This window comes from Patiria miniata, unplaced genomic scaffold (assembly GCF_015706575.1).
Source record: "Patiria miniata isolate m_02_andy unplaced genomic scaffold, ASM1570657v1 HiC_scaffold_5, whole genome shotgun sequence".
Taxonomy (NCBI): domain Eukaryota; kingdom Metazoa; phylum Echinodermata; class Asteroidea; order Valvatida; family Asterinidae; genus Patiria; species Patiria miniata.
Window position 1 is genome coordinate 39,768,329 of NW_024037072.1, and position 26,327 is coordinate 39,794,655.

Sequence of the window (26,327 nt, forward strand, 5' to 3'; positions counted from 1 at the left end):
CTTTAACCCTGAGCAGCTCCTAGCTAAGTGCGGGATGATTTCAGGGAAGCCTACCGTCTGGGACTCCAAGGCATCCAGTAGTTTCCTCTTCCTGTCTTCGGCTGCCTCTTGCAGGTGATACCACATGGTTTGTAACTGGCTGAGTTCAGTGTTGATGTCCTCCATGGCGTAATGGTTTCCCTGTATCAGCTGTTTGCCCGTCGAGATGACGGCACTGATGAGCGGCTCATGGGCTGATAGCTCTGCTTCCAATGCCTGAAAGGCCAGGGAAAGGATTATTACACCTCATATATTCATGAGTCAAACAGGCTTTTTTCTTTGGTTGATATTCCAATGTGTCTGGGATGTAATACAGGAGTGAGATTGAAAAATCTGTGAAGTAATTGGCAGAGGGCCCCAGAGCAATGTAGGGTCTATTGTATAAGTTTTTTTTTTGTCTAAAAGGCGCCCCTTAAAACACATATTTCTTTTTTATATATACCTTTAGAGGTAAAGAGACCTTTATGGTAAAATCTCACAAGTCCAGGTTTCAAAAGGGAGCTTTGAAATACCCTGTACTCAGGAAAAATCCTGACAAATTTCACCGAGGACACAAAATGCACCGTTCATTAATTACGCTAATTATACCAAGTGGCAAATGTGCAGCAACTCAGTTTTTTGTTTTGACAAAGTGACAGATTTTGATTCGTCACTTCATCTCAGAGATTTTACACTTGTGCTAGTGCTAGTGTTTTGACAAAAGAGACAAATCTGCACTCTACCCGATGTGTGGTTTATAATGTACAAATTTGACATACGAGTGCATGGCGAATTTGTGTACAAACACATGCTACGTATGCGTGACAAATATGCGCATGCTCTACTTTTCCATTTTGACAAAGAGGCAAATCTATTTAGTAATTAGTATCTCTTCAATCAAACATGTTTTTGATGAAATTGGCTATTTAACTACTGGGCTATTGCATCACTTATATATTTTTCAATTTTGTGGACAGATTTGTCACTTTGTCAAAACGGAGACGAAGTGACTGTCCAACTCTCCCTTTGCTACCGTACTTTTGCACAAAGTGTTTGAGGCCACCAAGGGCATATGAGCCCAATACACTGACCTGATGTTTCTTGTACAAGCTCTGTACAGCATGTAGGCTGGTGCCCAGGTCATTCGAGGCAATCCAGGGCTGCTTCTGGCCGATCCAAGAGATCTCATCTTCGACGTCGCGGTGGAACTGGTACAGGAGGAGGGCGTCTTCTAGGTTGTCACGCCGCAGGTGGAGTGGTTCTCTCAGAGCTTCATACCTAGTGATGTAACAAACCATGAATGCCATTACATTCAAGAGCCCATCAAATAATTAAACATTAAAACATATTTTAACAAATAAACTGAGGGTCGGAGGTTTCAATCCATTTCCACTTAATTTCTTAAAGGCTGTAGATTTTACGTCACCACAATTGCCACTGATTGCAGCGTTTGTCTCCCCCATCTGTGACTAACCTGTCAAAAATCTGGTCAGTTTTCTTCGACAGCTCTTCCTTTAAGAAATGGTTTGCTTCTCGGAAGGAGTCTGCCATGGTCTTGGCATCGGCAACTTTCTCCTCGTGGGCAGTCATCTGGGATTCCATGACCTGTGGGCAAAAAGGTCAAAGGTCATTCGATTTTTACAGTTTCAACATCATTACGAGATCCACTGTCGCACAAAGTCATTGATAAGATAATTTTGAAAGAAATTTAAAGTCAAAGATGGGGCAACAAAAATCAAAAGTTAGAAGTTTGGAGGGGATGTGGCAAGAAGGACAAAACAACTTGAAAGAACAGCACTGAGCATGAAAACAAGGTCAAACAAGCTGTGCAGAAAACAAAACAAGAAGAAACAATAATGGGCACATTTTGTAGTATTTGATGAGTAGGGGCTGACAACCAAATCCCTTTTAAGTGTTAGGGAAACTAAATAAAATAAAAACAGTGTTGTTACATCTTAAGAGCGAGCCATGTTAAAACTATTTAACATCAATTACAAACTGGCACTCACCGTGTGCTTCTTGAGCAGCTTGTTGACACTGCTCAGGTCTCGGCCCAGATCCTTGGAGGCCAGCTGAGATTCCATCTCAGTCAGCCATGTCAGGAGGTCATCCAAGGAACGATGGAACACCTGGGCCTGCATGAGGGTAATAACAGACAACAAAATTCTTAACCCTAACCCCATGGTAATACTGGTAAAACCTTCTTGGATCTTTCACAACCATCCACTGAGCAGGAAACCAACGGCAAATATTTTGTACTAAACTCCTCGACTAAGGAAAATGTAATATTGGGATTTTTATTTGTTTGCCCTTCACCAATATAAACACTGCATAATCAGTGTTGTCTAGGATTATGCTTGTTAGGATCTTACAAGTACCTGGTAAGCATCGTTCAGCAGATCTCTTTTCTTTGTAGATGACGCAATAAGTTGCTGCCATTTTTCTTCCATGAGAGTGAGCTTCAGTTGGACATCGTCTGCTGCAAAATGGTTGGCACTGATCATGTCTGTCCCTTCCTATAAAACACAAGGTTAATTTGCTTACCACAGGAAAACTGTTTTTAGCAACAAGAGGTTACCAGCAAAATCATACAATTATGCATTGTTTGTGATTCCTTCCTAGCTGATTTTTGACTTAGCAAGGAAATTTTCTAAACAATAGTTTTAGCAATGTAGAATTTGGGCCCAGTTAGATAGCAAATTCCATACATTAAAGTGATTGTTGAAGTCACAACATATGATACTGCTTTTTAGCTTAAATGTAAATGCAACCCTCTCTATACAGCAGAATATTAAAAAAATTACGTTTAGCTCGATGAAATGATAAAAAAAGAAATCTAAATGTTGTATGTTTTTTGGCTATTGCTTGAGATTTTCAACTGATGGACCAAGGTGAATGGCCACAGCCATAGACGTCAATACCTGTTTGAGACACACTCTTACAGCGCTTCACATACATGTAAGTTCTACTTATCTGCTACTATCAAGTCATACAAATAATTAAATGGTGTTTCTGAAAAGCAGTACTGATACTCTTACTCCACCGTGCAACCCCAAAATCTTATCCAAGTTGTGTCGGGAATTACGGATGTCCAGAGCAACGGCTATGTCGATTGTTAGCATTTACCCACGTAGTTGTAGCTTTGGCAGAGCTAGACAGTAGCTGCAGACAGGAGATTTGGACCTTGCCAAAATGTAACATTGTTTCAAAATGGTGGCCTAGCCATTGGCCATAGCCACTCACGACAGATCCAGACTAATGCTGTGCATCAGGTCGGGTTGACCTGGCCAAAGTGACCCGAAACATTATATATAAAATCTGACCCGACCTGACCCAACAAAAATTCAAGCAAAAACCAACCTGAACAGACCCGAAACTGATACGGACCGAAAAAACCCAATATCTGGCTTTGACAACTGTGTCCGCTTTTTGTGCTTGAACTTTCCCACGGCAAGTGAAAATTGTTGTCTCTCAGTAAAGAATCATATCGTACCGTATAGTGAAGTATAACTTAAACTACTGCAGTCACGTGGTGGGCCTACACGTTATAGACTGTGCGTGATAGACAGCAAACCACATGCACAATTGCGTGGTGGGTTGACGTTGGTCCAACTGGTCACAGTAACTCTGCAATAATATTGCACCGCGTGAATTTCCCAACCGTTTCATTCTTGGGGGGGGGGGGGGTGGTATTTCGGTTTCTTTCGGGTTTTTCACAAGATGGCTTAACCGCAACCGACCCGAACTGACTGAAATGATGGAAAAACTTACCTGACCTGAAGTCGGTTTCAGAACGGGTTGGTTTTGGTTTGGGGTTTGCACAACATTAATCCAGACACATCCTTATTACCTGTGTTATAGCATCAATCCTGTCCTTGTTAGCCATCAGCTCAGCCTCAAATGCCTGATGTTTCTGTATCTTCCCCTGCAGGTTGGTAGGGTCTCGGTAAGACTCGTCCTGGGCTATCTGGAGCTTCTCAGCAATCCAGGCCAACATCTCGTAGATGTCCTGCAGGAACTGATGCAACTGCTTGGACTCGGTCAGCTTGCGGTGTCGGGCGTTGGCCTGAGACCACAGACGGTCACGTCTGTGATAAAAGGTGGTCACAATTTCCAGAACATGGTGGTTAAAATAGCAAAAAGTGGCAATTCACTATCAAAGTGATTACAAAAGATCTGCCAAAACCTGTCGTTGGAACAGCAAAGGGATCACGCCGATGCAAACATGACCACCACTCACTACAGACTCATATATTTTCTGATCATTTTTTTGTGTTATTTCGTTAGGAAATTGGAAAAAACTCTACAGGACTTTTATTTGTATAATTATGGTCCGCAGCGAAACAGTTGACCATTGTGAAGTAACATTTATTGGCCAATTTTCCAAAAAGATTTTACTTGGCTTCGAATGCACATGCGGTACCAATGGCTATATCAGTTGCCATAATGTGAACGTTCGATAGTGAATACACATTTTTTTGTAGTCAAAAAGTGTTCAAATGGTAAATATTGGAGAAATGGCTACATCTGTATAGACTTTGTTATGGCATGTATGGTGAATAGTTGTCAACTGGAAAAAAGTCTCTTAAATTTGGATACCAGGGAACATTAATCTCACCACAAAAAAATTCAGGACTCAAATCCTGCTTTTTACTGAGGTATCTGTTTGCGCATGGATATTATTCACTCCCACTAGGAACCAGGAATGTCTGAAATGCTTGTTATGGACAAAATGACTGAAACATGAACAATTTGGGCACCATTTCTGATATTTCATGTAAACCTATAAAAACCACTATCAAAAAACTGGCAATGCTAAGTTCCAGACATTTCCAGACATTTCCAGGTGACTGACAGGCCAGTTTCTTGATAGGCTTATATTTCAGATATTTTGAGGCTAACAAAATGTCTGACACGTAAAGCGGTTTTAACAGGTTTGTGTTTCAGACATCTATGTCTGAACCGGTTACCAAATGTCTGAAATATAATCGTCACTGTTCAGGTTTCAGACGTTTTGTCCAGAACAAAGCGTTTCAAACATGTCTGGTTCATAGTGTTCACAGCTGTACTCCTGTCAATCACAATTCAAAACCACAAGTAAGGGGTCCAAGTAACAGAGGATGAATAAAGACAAAGGAATGCCTTTGTCACAGTTCGCTTGGATAGCTTGTTATCTGAGACTTTTGATGGACTTGTGCTCACTAGTGGGGACTTGAATACAAGGCTGATCCACTTAATGTTTTCTTACCTCTCCAAGACATTGCGGCATCTGTTGTTGATGTTGTTTATGTCATAGTGGCTACCTTGGACTAACTCAGAGGCAAAGGTCTGTAACTCTTCAATCTTCTCTGCTTGGGTCTGCAAAGTCTTCTCAAAACCCTCGTGTTTCTTTACAAGTGTATCAGCACTGGTCAGTGTATCCTAAATCACAAGATCAGAATCAAGGAGTCAAAGGTCAGATTGAAAGACGTCGGTCGTATTTTAAGATATTGTAGGTCGTATTCGACAATATCAAAGGTCATGTTCGAAAATGTCAAAGGTCAGAGTGAAAGACGTCACAAAGAAAGAGGTCATTTACATGTCGGAGGAAATAATACGGGATGTCAAAGGTCATAGTTAAAGATTTCAAAGGTCATATTAAAATATGTCAAAGGTCATTTCCATGTCAAAGGACATATTAATTGATGTCAACGGTCATACGTATTCAAATGTCATACTTAATGAAGTCAGATAATGTTTAAGGCCCATTTCAGCACGCAAAATTGGAAAGTAAAGAAGACATTTTTGGAATGGTTTGATTTTGGTTGGTTTGAACAAAGAATTATTGAAGCAAAATTTGGAATATCATGCCAGTGATATTACAAATCATCAGATAGACTACAAGGGGAAGCTATGTAGTTAGTCCACTTCCCACCATGGTTTCACCGGATGTATTCACAGATATAACAAACTCACCCCAATGTCTTCATTGTGAAGAATTGCTTCTTTTGATGCCAGCCACACCTCAGCCTGTTCAACATAGTCCTCAAACACCTGCGGAGCATGAACAAGTACAGAACGCACATGGCGCAAGAGTTGTGAGATGTAAAGTAGCAGTGTTGTAGTACTCGTATCCGAGTACATTTTTTTGGTACACGTACTTGTACTCATGAAAATGTACTCATACTCGCCAGAAAAAATGTTCCATACTCGTTTTCATATGGCTCTTGGGCCCCCCTCCCCGGAAAATTGCTGTTAATTTAATGGGTTGGGGGGGGGGGCAAATGTCCCTGCCCACCCTCGAAAAATGATAAATCGAGAATAAAAGTACAGGGATTTCGGGGGAAAAATGTGCTTGTCCCCCTCTAGAAAAAATCCTGGCGACGCCCATGACAATGTGCACACCACCCTTGATCACATCCAGGTCCATATAATCCCAGCCAACGCAAGAAAGTGCCACAATACTAACAGCACTAACTAACTGGAGGGCTTCAAGTCTAGCGGAGAGTAACCCTTTCATAACCATGGCGGTCAAAAGAGACCGGAAGAGAAATGCCCGTAGTGGTTAATGACAGGGGTGAGATCAGGAGAAAATGAAAAATACACAAAATAATTGAAAGAGGGTTTGAGAGTTGCCGAGGGCCCAGAGCATTGTAGGGTCTACGGTATATACTTGTACTTGCCTAAAGGTACCCCTCCAAACACCCATTTCTGGGGTTTTTCTGAATACACTGTTATAGGTATTGACACCTTAATGGACAAACCTATGGGAATTCCAGACTTCAAACGGGATTCTTTAAAATCCCAAAATTAAAAAAAAATCTTGATAAAAAAATCCTGAAATCAGGAAAAATCCTGATCAATTTCGCCCCTCAATAATGGCTGAAATTTTCAGACTTCTGCTTTTAAACTTTCATGAACATTACAATATCCGATCATAAAGTTGAAGATGCAATACCAAAAGTGCAGAACACCAACTGAACACCTTTCTTTTTCAAGTATTATTCACCTGCAGATCCAGGCACTGTGCCAGCAGCTCTTTGCGTTCCTTCCAGACGCTGTTGACGTGCTCCTTGGTATCCTGTAATCGCTTCAGCGATGCTCGCAGGTCTTCCTTGGCATAGTGGTCCTGCTGAATGAGCCTCTCGCCAAAGCCCCTCAGATACTGGAACATGCCATCACGGCCGTCAATCTCAACCTAAAGAACAAAGGAGGAATAACATATCAATAAAAACTTAGCTGTGTACAGGCAAAGCAGACAACATGCTTTCAACTTGGAGTGAAAACCTGTGGGATAACTTGACAGAAAAAAGTTTCCAGTGTACTACAAACATTATTGTGTTAGGGCTGGGGCATTTCACTGCTTCTACCCTTCTGGCTGGGGGTATGGAATTGAAACGTGGTAAGCATGTAAACACTGTCAAACATCTGCAAAGTATCAGGCCAAACACACAATGGGTTTTGTAATTATCACTGTATTACCTCCACACTAAAATCTATATAGACTAATTCGGTGACAGCCATTTTTTGCAGTGGCGCGCTCAGGTACAACGCATGCACTACAGGCTCCTTAGACCAATAGGGTTGCCAAAATGCACAAGCGCCTTGTCTTTAAGAACGCCTGCGGCATGCGCGCAGACGTAGTGCCACCTCAAAAATGGTTTCTAATTTTGTTCGCCGGATTAGTCTATAAAAGAACATTTTGTAAAGCACTGTCAATGAGCAACTCTAAATTTTACTCTATTCTGCATTTCAAAACTTGCAATTCTCAAGATGGTACATGCAATTTAAAAACAAAATTGTTGTCAAAATGGGCACATAAATCAATTGAAACTCATTAAAAGGGCTAGCAACACCCCCTTCCCACTGTCCTGTTTGAGTTAAACAAATTTTGCCTCTGAAGTTAATATGCTCTTTGCCTAACTTTCTGCAAAGCCTGCGGCCCATCTCAATTCATATCCGGGACGAGTTCCGGACATTAGTTGCAGACATTGTATCGGGTATAAGTTGCAGGATTCTGAACAACTTCCCAGCAATCTTCTCGTAATAAAATGATCAGTATTGTTATGCTCATGAACATTTCCTCGGAACATGCCCTGGACAAATGCAGAGCTTCAGACAAAGTGAATGATTCTACCTGCAACTTGTCCGGAACTCGTCTCGGATATGAATTGAGATGGGCCCTTATGGTCTCATCATTATGGGCATAGATTCCTTAATCTGTCTGACTGAACTGGCTATTAACTGAAAAGCTTTTCAGAGAGTTCCAGTCAAACAACCAGTTTCCCCCCATTTGAATAGGTGGTGCTATCAAAGGAACCCTGTGTATTTTCAGCTACAATACCTTTCTCTCCTTGTGAAGCTCACACATGTTCTCTGCTTCGGAGACACTCTTGGCCAACTCCCCCGACGTCATCCGAGTCACAATATCATTGGCCCAATTATCCTAATGAGAACGAAACAAAATAGGCGTGACATCCAGATTGGACATTGACAATTTTCTGACCACTCACCATAGCTATCCAAACTAAAATGGATGTGCTCAGTTCATTTTGTACACACTGAAAGTGCATATAAAGTTATTGAAGCAATGTGAAAATCATGCATGTAACAGTTCAAAACAGACTGCGTTAGTTTCATTTTGTCTAGGCAGATTTGTGTCTAACTGCACCCTCGATAAGAGCTCTTTTAATCCACATACTATTCAGTTTGTCTTAATTTCACATTTCGGGGTGAAAAAAAGAAGAATGCAGTTTACCATCTCCCTGAAGTCTTTGTTGAACTTCTGCAGGTTGTAGGCGTCGTCCAGCCGAGCTTGTCGGACTTTGGTCAGGTCCCGGAGAGCTTCCCAATTCTCAGTGGCCTCGCATTGCTTGGTTTGGATCTCCTTGATGTCGTCCGGGTGACTGGCTAACAGCTTCTGGCCTTCAGCATCAACATCCTTCACAATTTTCAAATATAAAAAAGGTATAACTATATAGGGAGTGTGGCCAAGTGGGTAGGGTCTGTGATTCATGATCAGAGGGTCAGTGATTCGAATCCAGCTGCTTGCGATATGTTGTGTCCTTGGGCAAATCACTTTACCCCAATTTGTCTCTTTAATTTTGGGAGTATAAACAGAGGACTAAGAGGTAGTAGTTAGGGTATGCAACTCAAGATAATAGGGTCAGGTTCTCCCATCCCACTGCTGGCAATACATGTTTTGTCCTTGGGCTAGCCACTTTACTGCATTAGCCCCTCTTAACCTAAGAATTTAATCCGAGGATTTAGGTTAACTACTGAAGGGCACTTGATTCCTGATCAGAGGGTCATACGCTCCAATTCTGCTTCTAGCCAAATGTAATGTCCTTAAACAAGCCACTTTACTACACAAGCTTTAGCTGGGAAGTAACCTGCGATGGACTGACATCCAATCCAGGAAGCAATAGAAATATTCTTGGTCATTTCATGCCACTGATATTAGATACCTCTTTGAGTGACAAATCTTTTTTTTTTGAAAATCTGAATGAAATACCGATGCTTGTCTAAGAAGAATCACTCAAAAATTGGACCTTAGTGTTTTGCAGCTTTGCTTGGCCATTGAGGACTTCAAAACTAACCTTGAGTTTGTTCTCGATTGCTGTCAAGTCCTGGATCATATCTTGATGTCGTCTCTGTAAGCTCTCCACACCAGGTAGATCCTTCCCTAGTTCCTCACTGCTCATGGCATTAGCCTGAAAAGAACAGATAATAGTCCAATTATTCCATTACAAGCTGTGCTAAGGGCCCATCTCAATTCATATCCAAGACGAATTCCGGACAAGTTGTGGACATTGTATCGGTATAAGTTGCAGGATTCTGAACAACTTCCCTGCAATCTTCCCGCAATGAAGTTATCAGTACTGGTGAGTCAAGCAGTTGCTGATGAAAATTTCCCCAGAACATGTCCGGGACAAATGCAGAGCTTGTTCCGGACAAAGTAAACGATTCTACCCGCAACTTGTCCGGAACTCGGCCTGGATATGAATTGAGATGTTTCATCGTATTGATTCCTTGATCAATCCATGAAACTATACAGTGTTTGGGCGGTTCGGGGCGGTGCAGGGAGTAATGGGTTAGTGGCTTGAACTGCAAGGATGTCAATGTCACACAGTGAAAAGAATGTATCTGGGACATTATTAGAATACTTTGGGAATGCTGTGCATTTTCTTTTGCACTTGCAATGTCAGCCATACAAACTTTACCATAAAACCAGTTTGGCAAAAATTATGATTCGGATGTAACAAATGAAAGGTCCATATTATGCTACAATGTACATCAACAGAGGTCCCAAACTCTGGACCCGACGGAGTGATCCACACCACAATGCGCACGGAATGCAACGCAAAATCTGGCACACCCCAAAAAAATGCTCAGGTCACAATTTGTCAGAGTTACAGTTTTGAGTTAATAGAATCAATGCATGTTGGGACACAAGATGTCAAACTGAGTGCTAAAATGAAGAGCAAATTCAGCACTTCCTACTACAATTGAAATACTAATATGTGAAAAAATTCAAATTGTTCTCACGGGATCCAGTCACAAATGATACTGCAGCCATCCCTCACCAATTGAATGCTAAAAAATTAAAGATGCGGAAATTGCTGTCTTACCTTTTCAATGATTCTCTCTTTGATCTCGTCTACATCCCTGTTGAAGGCGTGCACCTCCAAAGCCCCGGCTAGCTTGCTGCGGTAGTTAGCTAGACCATCCTGCATTTGCTGCCAACTAAATACGGGGAAAATACTTCACGTTTCATTGACTGCATTTCTGGACATTGCATGGTTTATGGACTGCGTGCCAGTGTTGTAGGACTCGAGTCGAGTTGGTAGTGAGCACTGAGCTGTTGATAATTCAATGTTTCATTTGTTTTGTAACAGCGACTGTCCATAGTTTTCATTTTGTTTTGTAACAGCGACTGTCCATAGTTTTCCCCTAACTGTAGTTGGCGAAAGCCACATCTGTGGTGTGGAAAAAAGAATTATACACAAGCGGCCAAGTGAAGATTTTCTTTGAGAGAAGACTTACGTCAAGGTGATGCTATCCCGTCTCTCCTTGATGATGTTGCTGTCCCCTGCAGCCTGGGACTGTTTAATTAATTTCTCTCCGACCACGTTGATCTGCCTGACAACTGACTCGTCCACTGACATATCCTGCAAACAATAATCCAATGTGGACAGTCATTTGTAGGCAGGGTTCCACCTTCACTTTTTTTTTCACTAGCCAGCCGGGCTACTGAAACAGACTCTTAACTAGCCCACTAGCATTTTCACTAGCCTGCACGTTTCAGAAACAATGTGCATACATGTAAAACGTGTATCCTGAGGCAATCTTGTCAGTGTTTTTAATAAACAGATCTAATAATTTGACCCTAAACAGTTAATAAAATTAGACACAAATTGATACAGGTTTGCTTTCTGAATGTAGTGATTTATTTTTTCCTGTCCTTTCATCTTTGCTGTAGCCCAATAATTTTTTGACTCGCCAGCCGGGCTACTTAAGGAATAGTTTGACTAGCCCGCTGCTGTTTTGACTAGCATTTGGCTAGCGGGCTACCGCTAGTTTCGAACCCTGGTAGGTAGAATGACCAGCATGCAATTTCTAAACCAAAACTATACAGCAAGCGCAATGCAAGTAAAAGATCAGGTTGAAAACTTACAGCTCCCAGATCGTCCAGTTTCTTCTGCAGCTCAAAGCAATGCTCATAGTCTCTCCCACAGTCACTGGCAAGGACCATCAACTCCTGTCGAGGTATATGCAATAATTGAATTATTAGCAGACTTACGGGCTATTAAACTTGGCATGCAATAAAATGTCATGATGTTTCATCTGATAAAATGTTCAGAAGTTGCTTTTCCTTAGAGTTGAGGTTTCCGAAGCTAAAAGTATTGTCTGATGGCATCTACCACCATCTAAAGTTCATATCAGAATATCTTCTTTTTTAAAACATTTTCATCATTTTTCCAACTAAATTTTAAAAGTTGAACTGGAGAAGAAATTGACTGGAGCGGGATTTGAACCTGCGACCTCCAGGTTGCTGTTCCGGTGCTCTACCAACTGAGCTATCCAGCGCTGTGTTGGTGTTTCCCCATTTTGTCAATGTCTTTGTTCAAAGGGCGCTAGTCATCCTGTAAATGCCATGTAGTCAGTGATCACGCCCAAAGTCACAATGCTAGCAACATTAACAATGTTGCAAACCTTGGAAATAGTCACACTTAGTTTGACATTAAAAATGACTTTAACCTTATCATGTTAGAGGAAGATGTGAACTTGAACATGGTTGCAAAATCTTTCACTCATATATGGAGTCTGAAAACGGCCAGTGTGTTTATCCTTATGACCAGACAAGGTGCACATCAGCCAAAACAATTTCAAAAACTTTAATGGTGCCTGCCTGTCCTCATTTCCAGTCTATGAGTAAGAATGCTAAAGACCCTCATCTCTGATTCCCACCTTTTCCTTAATCCAGGTCTCCACCTTCTCAGCCTGACGATTGAACTCCAACAGATCCTTGACCTCGTCCAGCTGTTGGCTACGTCTCGCCGACGCCTTGCGTAATGCCTCCCAGTGCTCCAGCAACTCCTCCACGTCATGCTGGATGTTGCTGGAGTCTGGGTGCCGCTCTGAGATGAGGGAGTCACCAGCCTAATCAAGAAACGGCAATAGATAGTTTGTACATAGTAAACAATTCAGGGGCTGTAAGGTTGGAACAGTCATCTTTTCCTTGTCTTCCACTCCTGTGACTTCGGTTTGACATCCACCCAAGCCAACATGTGGATGTTCAATTTAGTTTTGAATATCTGATTTAGTTTTGAATTTCAAAAAAACTCCTGACTTGGAGATACAAGCACTCTGTTTCAACGATACCTACTGAATAGGGCTGTGAAGAGGACCGATTTCCTTTACAATGTGTGACCGTTGTCTGCGTGATTTCTCATTACTTGCAATTTTATTTTTTTTCATTTGATTACTCCTTAAAGTAGGTCTAAGTACTCATCACCTTTAACAAGGTTCCTGGGAAGTCAAGAGGCAGTTGCAGAAGAGCAACTATTAAAGACACTGATAATTTTCAGAGTGGCGGGAAACCCTGATAAGTTGGACTTAGAGTCCGTCCTTCTTACCTTTTTGACTTCAGCGATGAGGTTCTCGTTGGCGACAATCTCAGCCTCAAACGCCTGATGTTTCTGCAGTTTCTTCATCTTGTCCTGCAGGTTGCTCATATCCTGCAGGGATTTACAGTCCTCTGTAAGAAGCTTGTGCTTCTCATCAATCCAAGAGTCAGCCTATGGAAGGCAAATGGTACAAAATAAACAGGTTTACTGATTGAAACTTCAGGGTCAACAATAATGCGCAAGCCAACCTATGGAAGGTAAATGGTACAAAATAATATCAGCCAAAATATAAATATATTGAAAGAATACTTGCTTTAAAGTTACGTTCACTGTGCTTTTCAACAAATTCAATTTTTGTTTCTATAGATAAATTTTCTATTTTTATTCCAAACAAAAACCCTCCCTTTTTCCTTTTTTTTTGGACGTCTGAAAGTGAAACCCTCTGATAAAATTGTTTTTGTTTTGGCTGGAAACTGATCTGCTTTGCGAGCAGACTGGTTCCTAGTCTGCAAATTATCGATACTGACTGTGGGGTGGGAACTGGCCCAACCCGCGAGAACCAAATTATTGTCTGGCAGAAATCAAATTTTGTGAAGAAATAATTCAATTACTTAAGTTTGGTGGGTTTTTTGTTTCAACATCTCATTCAAAAATTCAAAAATGAATATATTTTATATTGCTAGGAAAATAGCAAATGAAATAACAAATCTACTTTTCGAGGTGAAACTCGAAAACGGCACGGGGAATGCATCTTTAAGGTTAATGAGGAATTTTATGTCTGACTCACCTCTGCTAAGTCTCGTTTGAACTGTGCGTACATCTTAGCAGTAGTTAGGGCCTGCTTCTTCTGATCACTGACTTCTTTCACCTTGGCACGTCTACTCACAGAAAATAAAACAATTTGTAAATTTCAAAGTAATACTCAGAGAAAAATAAAAACTTTGTTAATTTACAAATACACATCTCCTCAAATGCAAAACTGATCTCATCTACTCCATAACTTTTACACTTCACAGTCTTTAATCAATGCGTACTAAGGGAATAAATGTGTGCTTGGGAAGTTTTAATCACTCTGTTTAAGACCGCTTGGAGTCTGGGAGCTGATAATTATCAGCACCCAGACTCCAACCAATCTTAAACAGAGTGATTTATACCGACCAAGCACATATTTATTCCCATTCATAAATACCTTTTCGATCAAAAAAATCAAAGCTTTTTGGACAAAAAAAACCTGATTTTGGTCAACAAGTTCACTAATGTTTTTGAAACACCCATTTAGCTAAATAATGGAGTGTCTAGCTCGCGAGTAAGATGTAAACAACTCCTTTTACGGAGATTGGAGCGCGCGTACTGCGCGATGTCGCGCAGAATGCACCTGGGGCGTTGCACTTTCGATAAAATTCTGACTCACCGCGCGCCTACGTGAGGATTGTGAACGTTCAACCTATAAAACGGTACGAGGCACTGGATTTTTAAGAGTCCAAATTGCATGTGACACTGGAAAAGTTTCTGAATGTAATGTCCGTAACGATGGAATTTCCCATATATGCAACCTAAATATAGGTTGTTAAAAAATTCAATACAGATTATTACATACCTCTGCAGCACTTCATTGAATTTGTTCCTGATAGCTGGTGCATCAAAGTGTTCTTGGGCAATCAACTTGTGTGCAAACTCCTCTAAAGCTGTGCCCTGTTTACGAAATAAACAATGCATGAATACATAAAACATATCAAACTGTTGAGTATTTAAGTACGAATTAACTTGATTTTCCCATTAAGCAATTTTATGTAAATTGTGATTTTGTTTTAAATTTGTATTGCTCTTACTATTTTGTAAACTAAATACTTGATTACATTATTATTTTACAATTCATAAAAAGTGAAAACTGTATTTGATTGCAATTCTAACATGACATGAAATACTGTCAACTTCAGTCACATTTGTGTAAGGTTAGAAAAAATCATTTCAAAATTGTTTAAATAGTTTACACTACTTATAAACAAAACAAAAACAAAAACTCAAATTGCACGCTTGACTTTGGCAAAGGGTAAAACTACAAATTGTCTTTTTATAATTAGGTTCCTACATCATAGCTACCTTTTCTTCCTGCGTGGCTATCAATTTATCCAAGTCGTCGTGTTTCTTAATGAGTCCATCAACTTCCTCTACCGTTGTGGCAAGTCCTGGGCCAGCCAGATATGTCTATCAAGAATCAGATTGTTAGAGTAAGCGTCTTACAATGAATTACAAACCTTACATCAATCTGCCTTGATATGAAAATGGTAAGGTGGTTAACACCTAAATGCTGCTTCAAATACTCAGGATGAAACCGAACTTGTGATGTCATGTTGTTGGAACAAATATTGACTCAGCACAGATTTACAACATTACAACTCCAGCAAATTTATGGACAAATGTTTTATGGTGTCAAATATGTTTCTGTTTCACATGACATATTAACGAGCCCTAAAAAAAAAGAGAGCCATTGCAAAGTACATACACGTACATCCATGACTGTAACATTTCAAGGAGTACCACAGTCAAGCATTCTGGAGGTCTGTTGGTCCATGATGTTTTGTATACACAAGAGGAACTCATAGTTACAGAGAAAAACTAAACAATGGGTGCCATTCACCTCCAAGGCAAATGTGTCGAGAGTTGAAACAAGTGGTCCAAATTGACACAAGTGTGAGTCCACACTAACACATGCAAGCCCCAGGTAAGTAATAATAATGATGGATACTTATATATACTGCACTTTAAACTAAGATCAAAGCACTTTACATTACGATTACCCCTGATAATTGGGCCAATGAAACATTCCAAATACAATCTCAGCTTCCTGGGGAGTATACAGCTCGATGCTGCCACTTCAGCACAAAGCAGCTAAAACCCATTACTCCTGGGTTGGGAGAAGCAATGAGTGACAAAGTGCCTTGCCCAAGGGCACACGCACCATAACCCCAGGCTGGACTCGAACCCACAACCTGCAGAATTACCTGCAGACCATGAGTTCAATGCTCCAGCGGGGCTAACAATACACGAAGTCAAGAGGATGAACAAAGCAATACATCCAGAATATACAAGAGATGTATTCTGTGCTAGGGGACCCATGCTCAAACGGTTTGGAAAATGAGGCACATCCAAAGGAACTTTAGGTTTGAATTTTCACCTCTTGCTGGCTGCTGAGTGTTTCCAATTGTTTGGCATCTCTCAGGAACACCTGTTGCTCAGCGATCTGTTCCAGACGTTCCTTCTTGGCTTGCCAGCTGGTGTGCAACTGCTCTCTCGCCTGCATGGCTGAATCAAGCTTCTCTTGAATCTAACAAACAAATGACACAGATGGGTAATTATTATCTTGAATGACTTTAAGACACTTCTTACCACATTACTGTTCACATTTACTAGTTGAAAACACAACTGATGTGTGAAAGTAAGTCGGATGTCATGACACTTACTTTGGGGTTGATTTCTTCATTTTGAAGTATGTGAAAAAGAGCGTTTAAGTCAAGTAATCTGATTTTCACTTTTTTGTAACCATCAGACGGTATTCTTTGACGTTTTAAGACCTTAAGATACAGGGATTCATCAGTTTTGACAATTTCTGTCGTTTCTGTAGGCAGAAAGGGACCATCTCGCAGCCGTCAAACCTGGAAGCTTGAGCTCAAAAGACAAATCCATGAACGAAGCCAATATATGAAAAGATGGCTTTTGTTATCACCCAATTTCAATGTGCATTGCTGACTGACATGAAGTTAAAGTCCAAATTTCACAAATCTAACTGATACAGTTTCAAAAATATATACTTTTCTCCTAATGAATTTGAATGTTTTGTTTTTACGATAAAAAACCTTTATTCCGGCTTTTGGACGTCTACAACCCTCTGAAAACGGCTTTGATTTTGCACACAAATGAACCTGCCCTGTGAGAGCCAAATTATTGCCTGGAAGCCAATAATTCAATCTATTGTGAAGAAATAATTCAATAACTAAATGTAGTTGTATTTTTCATTCAATGTCTCATTCCAAAGTGAACTGTTATATTGCTAGGAAAATAGCAATTGAAAAAATAATCTTTTTTTTCCAGGTGAAACTTGGAAATAGCACGGGGAACACATCTTTAAAAAGATGAATTAAATCAAAAGGCAATTTACTAAATGAACTTAATGCATTGTATATTGACAGGACCCACCTCCTCACTAGCGTAGTGCTGCTGCTTGATCAGCATCTGTCCTGCCTCCACTAACGAGGAGAAGTTCTCCTCCCTAGCGTCTATCTCAGCATGGCACTGCGTGTGTTGGCTGAGAGCTGCCGACGCCCCAGCCACGTCACGGATCGGTTCCTCTGTCTGGATCTCGGTCATCATCTCGTTGGTCCAGTTGATCAAGTCCCGACACTAGTCGACAGGGATTCACAACACACAAAGTCAGGTTGGCGCAGCGGTTCTTTTCTTGCCTTCCACCGCTGTGACCCAGGTTCGAATCCTGACTGGGCCAATATGTGGATTGGGTTTTCAGTCCCTACCTGATTCCATGGGTTTTCACCAGAATACTTTTCTGGAGTTTTTCTCCCACCTCTAAAACAGTATTTCTTCTCACTGTTTTCCCTCTACAGGTTTCTTCAGGCTTGTGAGCTACAGTGCCTGGGGCACTTTTGAGGAATCCTTGGTTTCATTACCAGAAATAATTAATAATAAAAATAATAATAGCTTTTTTTTGAGTGGCCTCCATCAAAGACCATTGATTTTTCCCTTCCTTAACACATTTCAGATATGTTTCGAAAAATGATTTTAGATAATGATAATTGATGGACAATAATACATGATAAACTTGCACATGTAAGGCCTGCAATGCTGACTGTGCAACAATGGGAACAATAAGTAGCAATGCTATTTTCTTAAGGACACAGTTTCAGGTTCCACACAAGCGCAGAAGCAAACAAATACCAAACAGGATCTAGATTAATTGGATGTTAGGATGTTGAGGATGTTGAGGATGTCTGTTTCAAACTGGTGCGGAACTCTACATTATGTGCAATCTGCATGTACATATACAGTAATCCAAGTTAACACGGTTAACATTGAAATAAGTTTGGGGGTTTTTTTGTTGAGAAGTAGTTTGCTTGAACAATTGGACATCAGGCATAAAAGAAAAATTGATTTTTTTTTTTCTGCATATAAGTCCTGAGTCTTACAGTTGCCAGTAGACGTTGCCAGTCGTTAGCTGCCTGGAGTAACTCCCGCCGCTGTGTGGCATGCTCCTGCAGTGTGTTCCAATTAGCTACAATGACTTGCTGCTGTTCAACAATCTGTTCTGCATTTCCTGTAAAGATGAATATAAAAGTTCATATTTGGGTTCAGGAATTAATTAATAATTATAATATTATCCCTCTCTGCAGTGTCAGTACCATTTGCCGCAGTATGTATTAGTAATTTAATTTATTTCTCTGAAATTCGTGGGTTAATTTTTTCATTTTCAACTCTTCCTTCACTCGGAACCATGTATTCATCGGTTTTCAAGAATTCTCAACTTGGTTGTTGACTCAAAGAGTTACAATCTTTCTCCCTGTATCCCAATCAAGTCATTCTATCAATGTAGGGTCCAAAGTGTGACATTTTCCTGTCCCCATTACCTGTGAACTTTGTAATTTGCCATTCAAGTATCAGTAATAATGACTTTTTTATTAGTTGGGTAGGAAGTTTGCCATCAATTATCACTCTTGGAGGAAGATATCATTAAGGAGTGTATCCAGAATTATAAAATCATATATGTCAGATGTAACAGGAAAAGGAAAAAAGTGGACCCCAAATTTTTCGAATGACCCATTTGGATAACGCCCGCACTGTGTTACCAATGGACACAGTTCTTTATTCAAGGCTGAAAAGGAAATTTAAAGTGTTTGATGTATCAACGGAGTTTCCAGACACAAACCCATAATCTACCACAGCCATTCACACTTGACACACTTAAACAACGGCCAATTTTCCTCCTCAATCCTCATTTGGGATGAACTCCGTAATTGGGTCATTACCTCCAGGGTATTCCTCCTGCAGTTTTGCGGCGTCATTGACCAGGCTTTGCAGGTGACCCTCCATGGCCAGCAGGTCGTTCTCAAACGTCTCGTGCTTGCGGATCAGGGACTGGACTGAGTTGATGTCCTTGCCAAGATCCTCAGGCATGGAATGGTATTTCTCCTGTGGATGGAGCCAGAAGCATTAAAACCTTGTAAAGTGCCAAAACCTTGCTACAGACCCTAATAGGTACTAAGAGTATATAAAGCACTTTTAACACAGATCAATGAGTTTTACAAAAAAACACCCCACTCATCTGGCCCATAAATTTAACATTGCTTAAATTATTCCTTAAATTTCTTACATAATCTCAGCTCCACGAGGAGTATACATCTTGATGCGGCCATTTCTGCAAATCGGTTATTGACTTTTTTTCTTTTAAATGACCATCTCCACCCTCACATGCAACCACAATAACTAATCATGGAGAGGAACTCGTAAAGCAATGCAAGCTCTCATTTAAGAAGCACCAAGAACAGGAAAATTGATGGCTCTTTACAAATTCAGGACTTAATTGGGCTATTAAAGAAAACGTGAATATTCAAGGCATATAGGATAATTTTCATGCATTTTATTCGTTTCTAGTAATAACACCACTCAAAATCAAAAGCAGAGTGTTCAAACCTAGCCTGTTGAAGTCTCATCTCAGTGGATATTACACTTTTCGAGAAAACAGGGGAAAAAGCATATACAGTCTCTTGATCATGAAACACCACTTCGTCCACAGCACTCTTCATTTCCAAAAATCAGTCGTTGTAAAAGACCTACATTTCCTGATTTCTTCTAACAATTTCACGGGGTGTTTAGTAACAGTACGATCTTTAATCTAAGTAAGCTTTTTGATAATAATCTGGCAGGTTATTGTTGAGATAAACACTAACGATCCTACACGCCTTTAAGTCAATGCTAGATTACACAACGCTCTCATCAGTTGGCGCACACAGACTGTATCCTATAAGTTGCATATCGGTAATACTAACCTGAATCCTGGACATGGAATCCTCAAAGTCTCGGTTGAACTTGTGGATCTGTCCCGCTGCCTCTAGCTTCTGATTCCTCTCCTGGATCTGACCATGAAGCATCTCCAAAGCTTGCCTGAACACAAAACAAGGAATCAGCAGCTTGATTCAAAGTAACGTACCTCAGAAGTTCTTATTCAAATTCAAGTGGAACAGTTCAAGCAAATCTTCTATGGACTCCATGTACAAGTACCCCCTCAATGGTTACAAAGAGAGAGTTGGGACACGTGGATGCATTGCTAATGGTGCCTGACATTCATGCGAAGAGGCTACAGGTTTGTGCATATTTAAGATAAAATGTGATCATCCCTGCCATCTCCTGTGGAGCAGAAACCTGGACACTCGCATCAAAAAAATGGAAAGAAAAACTTGCAGCAGCCGAGCACAATATACAAGACAGGAGTAGATAAGAGAGCAGACAAGAGTAGAAGACATCTTAGCAGCAGTTAAATGTGGAAAAATTGAACTGGACTGGATACATTTGCCGTAGAACATCTGCTGTATAAAATTAACATACCAGCAACCACATAAGGGAAAAAGGAACTAGGGGACACCAGGGAAAGAGATGGAGAGATGAGCTGCAACAGTACTGGGGCAATGGTACATTGGTTCCATCTAGCAAGAAATAGAGACATTTGGCAACATCATGCTGCGGCCTTCATCCTGCAGTGGATTGACAACAGCTGAAATACACACACACAAAGTTGACTTGAGATTGGACTCGTATTTTTGTGATGTGACATGTGATTGACCGGCTAGCTAGAATACAATTTTGGTATGGTGAGATTTATGTACATGTACGTGTACTCATTTATACTCTTTGGTGGAGAGAGGTAAGTGGGGGTAAAGTGGCTTGCCCAAGGACCCAACCAATGGCTAGCGGCAGGAGACGAACCCCTGACCCTCTGATCATGAGTCACACTCCCCCGTCAAACTAACAGATAGACAGGTGCATAAATCATAACACTTGGCAGTCGCGTGGGTGTTTGAAGCCCTGAAAGTACTACAATTCTTACTTGAGACTGTCTTGTTTCTCTTGTATAGTGTCAGCCAGTGGATGCTTCTCGCTGATCAGTCTCTGGGCCTGTGCCTCGCATGCCTTAAATTTGTCGTTCCCAGTATCAACTCTGCGTTGAAATTCCTCATGTTTATTTTTCAACCGCTGGGGGAAAAATATTTAAAAGGTTATTAAAACTTACTCAAATTTACTACTCTCAGATTTACGAAAAACATGTCAGCCCTTTTCATGTTCTGCCTGCAAATATGATGTGTCAAGTTTGATGGAACAACTCATGCATAGGCCTAACAAATGTGAAATTCAAAATAGTTCAAACTTTTGAACTCTGTCAAAAAAATGTGAAACTGAAATGTTTTTTCACGTAACTTTTGTAATAATTATAAGACCTCAGGCTGTACTTTTAACAGTGGCTTGTGCAAAGTCAGAATTCAAAGAGGTCGTAATGTGTTTTAATTTGTAACACACATGTGACATGTAACACATTTTATTTAACAGAGAGTTACTTTTAACATTTAATCAGTACAACATGCAAACAATTCTGCTATATCATTCACTGTAATGTTTAAACAATAGGGGCTATTCTTAAATTTAAAAATCTTACGAAATTACAAGTTTGGAGATTAATTTTCTTATATGGAAACAAAACTCATTTGTCTTCAACAATGGTGTTTTTCAAAAATATATGAATTTTTTCAGCATTGTGACATTAACTTGTTCACTCAAAATCCAAAGAAGAATGTTCAAAACCTAAGCTGTTGAAGTTTCAGCTCAGAGGATATTACACTTTTTGAGAAAACAGTGAAAAACCAATGCACAACTATTCGATCACGAAACATGATTTCGTTAATATTACTCTTTATCTCTAATGATCAGTCAATTGACTGATTGTTGGAAATCACCTACATTTCTTGATTTCTTCTGAAAGAAAGCAAGCCAGATGGAATAATTTCACGGGGTGTTTAGCACCAGTATGATCTTTAATCCAAATGAGCTTTTTGATAATAATTCGCAAGGCTAACTTTGGGATAAATGCAAATAATGTTATATTTCTCAATGATCCCATATTTCTAAAAAAAGCTTGACTATTGTTCTTACTTCCAGATGCTCAAAATCTTCTCCAAATTCTTGAGAGCTTGCTGCCTGGTACTGCACCTCAATCCATTCCCCTAACTCGTCACTCTCATGGACATACTCATGCAGGCGCTTGGCTCGCTCTAGCTCTGTGGTTCTCTCTGACACTGCATTCTGGAGGCTCGTCAACCTTTTCTTGAGTTTATCCTGAAAGCAAATTGTTTAAAAAGACAGCAACTTGCCAGTATGAGACTGAGCGGTTGCAATTCTCAGTCACAAGCATGTGGGCAGGCCCTACATGCGTGCTCAACGTGTGCAATTTATACACAGTGCAGTGTATCTGAGGTTCATTTCTATGGAACGCAGTTTGAGATAGCTTATTTGAAACGCAGCGTATAGCAAATGCTTACTTTTACAGAATGGGCACTTGGCGTTCTACAGTTATGTCCCAAAATAGTGTCCGTCTGACTATTTTTAAAATAACTACAAAACCATGAGGTAAATTTTGAAATTTGTTTGATTGTTCAGATACTCCTAAGCCTTGGCCTTGACCCCTATGAGTTTCATTTAATTTCAGTCACGCATCACTACGCATTGTCGATTGAGCACAACAACATTTTTGGACACTGTGACCAAGTTCCTTGCCTTATTCAATTTCAATAGTGTGTTAAGTAAGGCGGACAGGCTAAATACCCCCTGTTCACTTACCGGGAGCCGCTTTCAATTGAGCCCCTCTTTTATCGGCTCCCGCTTGAAAAGAAAGCGGGTGACCTGTTTCTACAAACCGTCCCACGGTTGGCACTCCCGGCTCCCGCTACAAATAACCATTTTTATAACAATGAATCCTGCGGTTTCATACGCATCATTGGCGGCTTCTACTCACCGACCGCAAAGACCTGGTACATTGCTAATCCTCTGATCTTTTGTCTGCCCTAAACATACAAGCCCCACTGCAAACCGTCACCATGCACGGCTGTAACGTGTGCGTTCATGCGTGGACCGTCTCCCGCTTTGGCTTGAAGGGTCCCACACTTCCTCAATAACAATACCGTCCCACGGTAAATGAACAGGGGGTATTTAGCACGCCCGCCTAAGCTGTGTAAAATCCTGCATGTTGTGAAATGGGCTGCAGTTGGGATTGGAATTATTTGCCTGGCTATCAGTCATCATGACAAGACCTCAGTTCAATGCTTGAGGGCAAATGATTCCAATCCCAAACCACATCAGCATTTTTTTCACAACATGCAGAATTTTACACAGCTTACATAACACAGCACTGAAATTGATTAAGGCATGAAACTTGGTCAAATTGTCCAAAAATGTTGTTGTGATCAAATGACAATTGTGTAGCGATACGTGACTGAAATTACATGAAACTCATAGGGGTTGAGGCCAAGGCTTAGGTGTAGCTGCACAACCAAAACATTTGGAAATTGACCTAATGCTTTTGTAGTTATTTCAAAAACAGTCAAACGGACTCTTTTTTGTGACATACTGTAGACCAATGAAATAACAGTATCCAAGCACACGATATAACAATAATATTTGGAGCATTGAGGCTGACCTGTCTTGCCGTTAGCTCCTCAGCCTGTGGGTTGCTGCTTGCAATCATTGCCTCAGCTTTATCCATTAGCTCTTTTAGGACACTGTTGTAGTTATCTACATCTAATTTCAGGGCCTGGAAAAAGACAAAGAAAATATTACTTTTATTGCCAAATTACATCGCGACTAGAGCGATAAATGTCCATTAAAAGATCTTTCTGCACAATGAGGTTGACGTTGCATACTTAGTGGGGTAATAAAAGAGTAAGGTTTGTTGTTTGTTGTTACAAAAAAAAAACCCATCATTTCAGAGTGGACAGTACATATTAGCTCCCCTCGGTATTTGAAGTTGACAAAAGTGTTGAGGTTACTCGGAGAAGAACTAGTTTGTTATAACTTCCAATAAGGAGGGGCGCTTATATTGACTGGCCACCCGAAATAAACCATGTTATATTTGATTTGAGGAGTGCCATGGCCTCGTGGTCTGGGGCATTGAATTTGTGGTCTGCTGGTAATTCTGCAGCTTGTGGGTTCCAGTCCAGCCTGGGGTAATGGTGCATGTGCCCTTGGGCAAGGCACTTTGTCACTCATTGCATCTCTCCACCAAGGAGTAAATGGGTATCTGTCTGCCCAGACATGGTTATTGAAATTGACTGTAGCTGCCTTGCGCCGAAATGGCAGCATCGATCTTTATACTCCTCAGGGAGCTAAAATTGTATTTGGAATGTTTCATTGGCTCAATGATCAGTGGTAATAATAATCTTGATCTTAGTTAAATGTAAGAACCTGTTATTATTGTTATTATTTATCATTTCATCATACGTATTCAGTTACCCTTAACCTAGTCAAGGAAATGTCATGTCCGTGCATCAATGAGTCCAATCTGCTTCTATGCATTCCGTATGTAAGCGCACTACTCCACACCCTGTGGAATAATTCCAAGATTGCTCTGTAACGTGAATACGCAGAAAAGTATCGCAAGGTAACCCATGGAACAGTCAATTGGGCATGCGTATTTGACCGTCGTTGAATGACTGTGTATATGCCCGGTGCATAGCAAAACTAGCAACTGAACATGTGATGTATAATCGCCAGGTAGTTTGGCTCTGGCTCTGAATAAACTTGAGAGATATACATATTTATGAGCAACTGTACCTCCTCCTTTGGTCAACATATCAGGAAAGTAAGAATAGCTGACTCCTTGACACTCACTCTACTTGTTGTTTGGAGGTATTTGAATCAGCCATCCCATCCCGACTGGCAATATTACAAGACTTCCCCTTTAACCAAGTTGTACTGATAGAATCTTAAAGGCATAATGTTGACAGCTGACACAGCAGAGAGTGATAAAGGGACATACCTTATTCCTTGCAAGCAGCTTCTGAGTTGCATCTTCACTGTTGCCATAGTCCACGCTCGTTACTAAGCTCATCTTCTCACTAATCCAACTCTCTACTTCATTGGCTTCGGCAAAATACTGCAAAGGAATAATGACATACCATAAAACACTGGTAAACTAATCTCAAATCCTCACGTCAACAGAGGCAATGCTGGGTACCCAATTAAATCTACAAATGGTCAAGTAAGTGGCCAATCCAATAATGCTTCAATGTTGATCAGAAAGGCTCTTCAACTGACAATCCATGAACAACAGAGGGATCTCTTACCAGCCAACAATGACTTTTCTGAAGTACGGTCGTGTATATAAACCTACTTTTGCTACTTAATCCTTCTGGCATGTGATTATAATGAAATGAAATAATGAACAGAGCCGAATTATTGTCTGACAAATAATAATTTGAATGTTGTGAAGAAATAATTCAATAACTAAATGTTGGTGGATTTCTTCGTTTGATGTCTGATTCAAAAGTGAATAACTTTTATATTGCTAGGAAAAGAGCAACTGAAAAAAAAGAATCTATTTTTCAAGGGAAACGCATCTTTCAGTAGCAGAAATGGACCTGATACTCAGCCTCCGGATCTAAATCATCAAACTGGAGACTGAAGCCCAACTTGGCGACAAAGACGAGGTTCCCCCCCCCCTCCACTCTCTAAAGGGTTATGATAATCACCTGTTGAGCCTCAAATGCCATGTGCAGTCTCTTCTCCCTCTCATCAGCTGCATCAAACAGCTGTCCCCAGGCAAGTGACAACTCCTGACAATTCTCCTGGACGGTAGACGCTGCAAAGTGGCTGCCGTCAATCAGGGATTGACCTGCTTGGATGACCTTGTCAATGACAGGCTGATGGCCGGTCAGCTCCGCCCTCAGTTTCTAGAGCAGATTAAAGGCATAGGATCATTTGCTTTTTATGCATTTTGTGCATTACCAATAATAAAACCATTAAAAATCCAAAGAAAAATGTTCAAAACCTAGCCCGTTAAAATTTCAGCTCAGTGGATATAACATTTTTCAAGAAAACAGTTAAAATCAATGTACAACCTTTTGATCACAAAACATAATTTTGTCACTAGCACTC

General features: G+C 40.5%; 1 protein-coding gene across 1 annotated transcript in view; it reads right to left on the bottom strand.

Annotated features, from left to right (window-relative positions):
* LOC119741697 (spectrin alpha chain-like) overlaps positions 1-26,327 on the bottom strand; it is an 89,946-nt gene that overhangs the window by 22,555 nt on the left and 41,064 nt on the right. Inside the window, 30 exon segments of the mRNA XM_038217552.1 lie at positions 55-255; positions 1,110-1,296; positions 1,493-1,623; positions 2,028-2,153; positions 2,397-2,534; positions 3,869-4,106; positions 5,267-5,439; positions 5,974-6,051; positions 7,007-7,195; positions 8,342-8,443; positions 8,756-8,938; positions 9,597-9,710; positions 10,629-10,743; positions 11,044-11,168; positions 11,675-11,758; positions 12,469-12,660; positions 13,137-13,298; positions 13,915-14,005; positions 14,725-14,819; positions 15,228-15,332; positions 16,303-16,452; positions 17,322-17,525; positions 18,323-18,450; positions 19,160-19,322; positions 20,180-20,294; positions 21,235-21,380; positions 22,332-22,514; positions 23,872-23,985; positions 25,210-25,326; positions 25,922-26,122. Of these exon segments, the coding sequence (XP_038073480.1) occupies positions 55-255; positions 1,110-1,296; positions 1,493-1,623; positions 2,028-2,153; positions 2,397-2,534; positions 3,869-4,106; positions 5,267-5,439; positions 5,974-6,051; positions 7,007-7,195; positions 8,342-8,443; positions 8,756-8,938; positions 9,597-9,710; positions 10,629-10,743; positions 11,044-11,168; positions 11,675-11,758; positions 12,469-12,660; positions 13,137-13,298; positions 13,915-14,005; positions 14,725-14,819; positions 15,228-15,332; positions 16,303-16,452; positions 17,322-17,525; positions 18,323-18,450; positions 19,160-19,322; positions 20,180-20,294; positions 21,235-21,380; positions 22,332-22,514; positions 23,872-23,985; positions 25,210-25,326; positions 25,922-26,122 (4,350 nt within the window).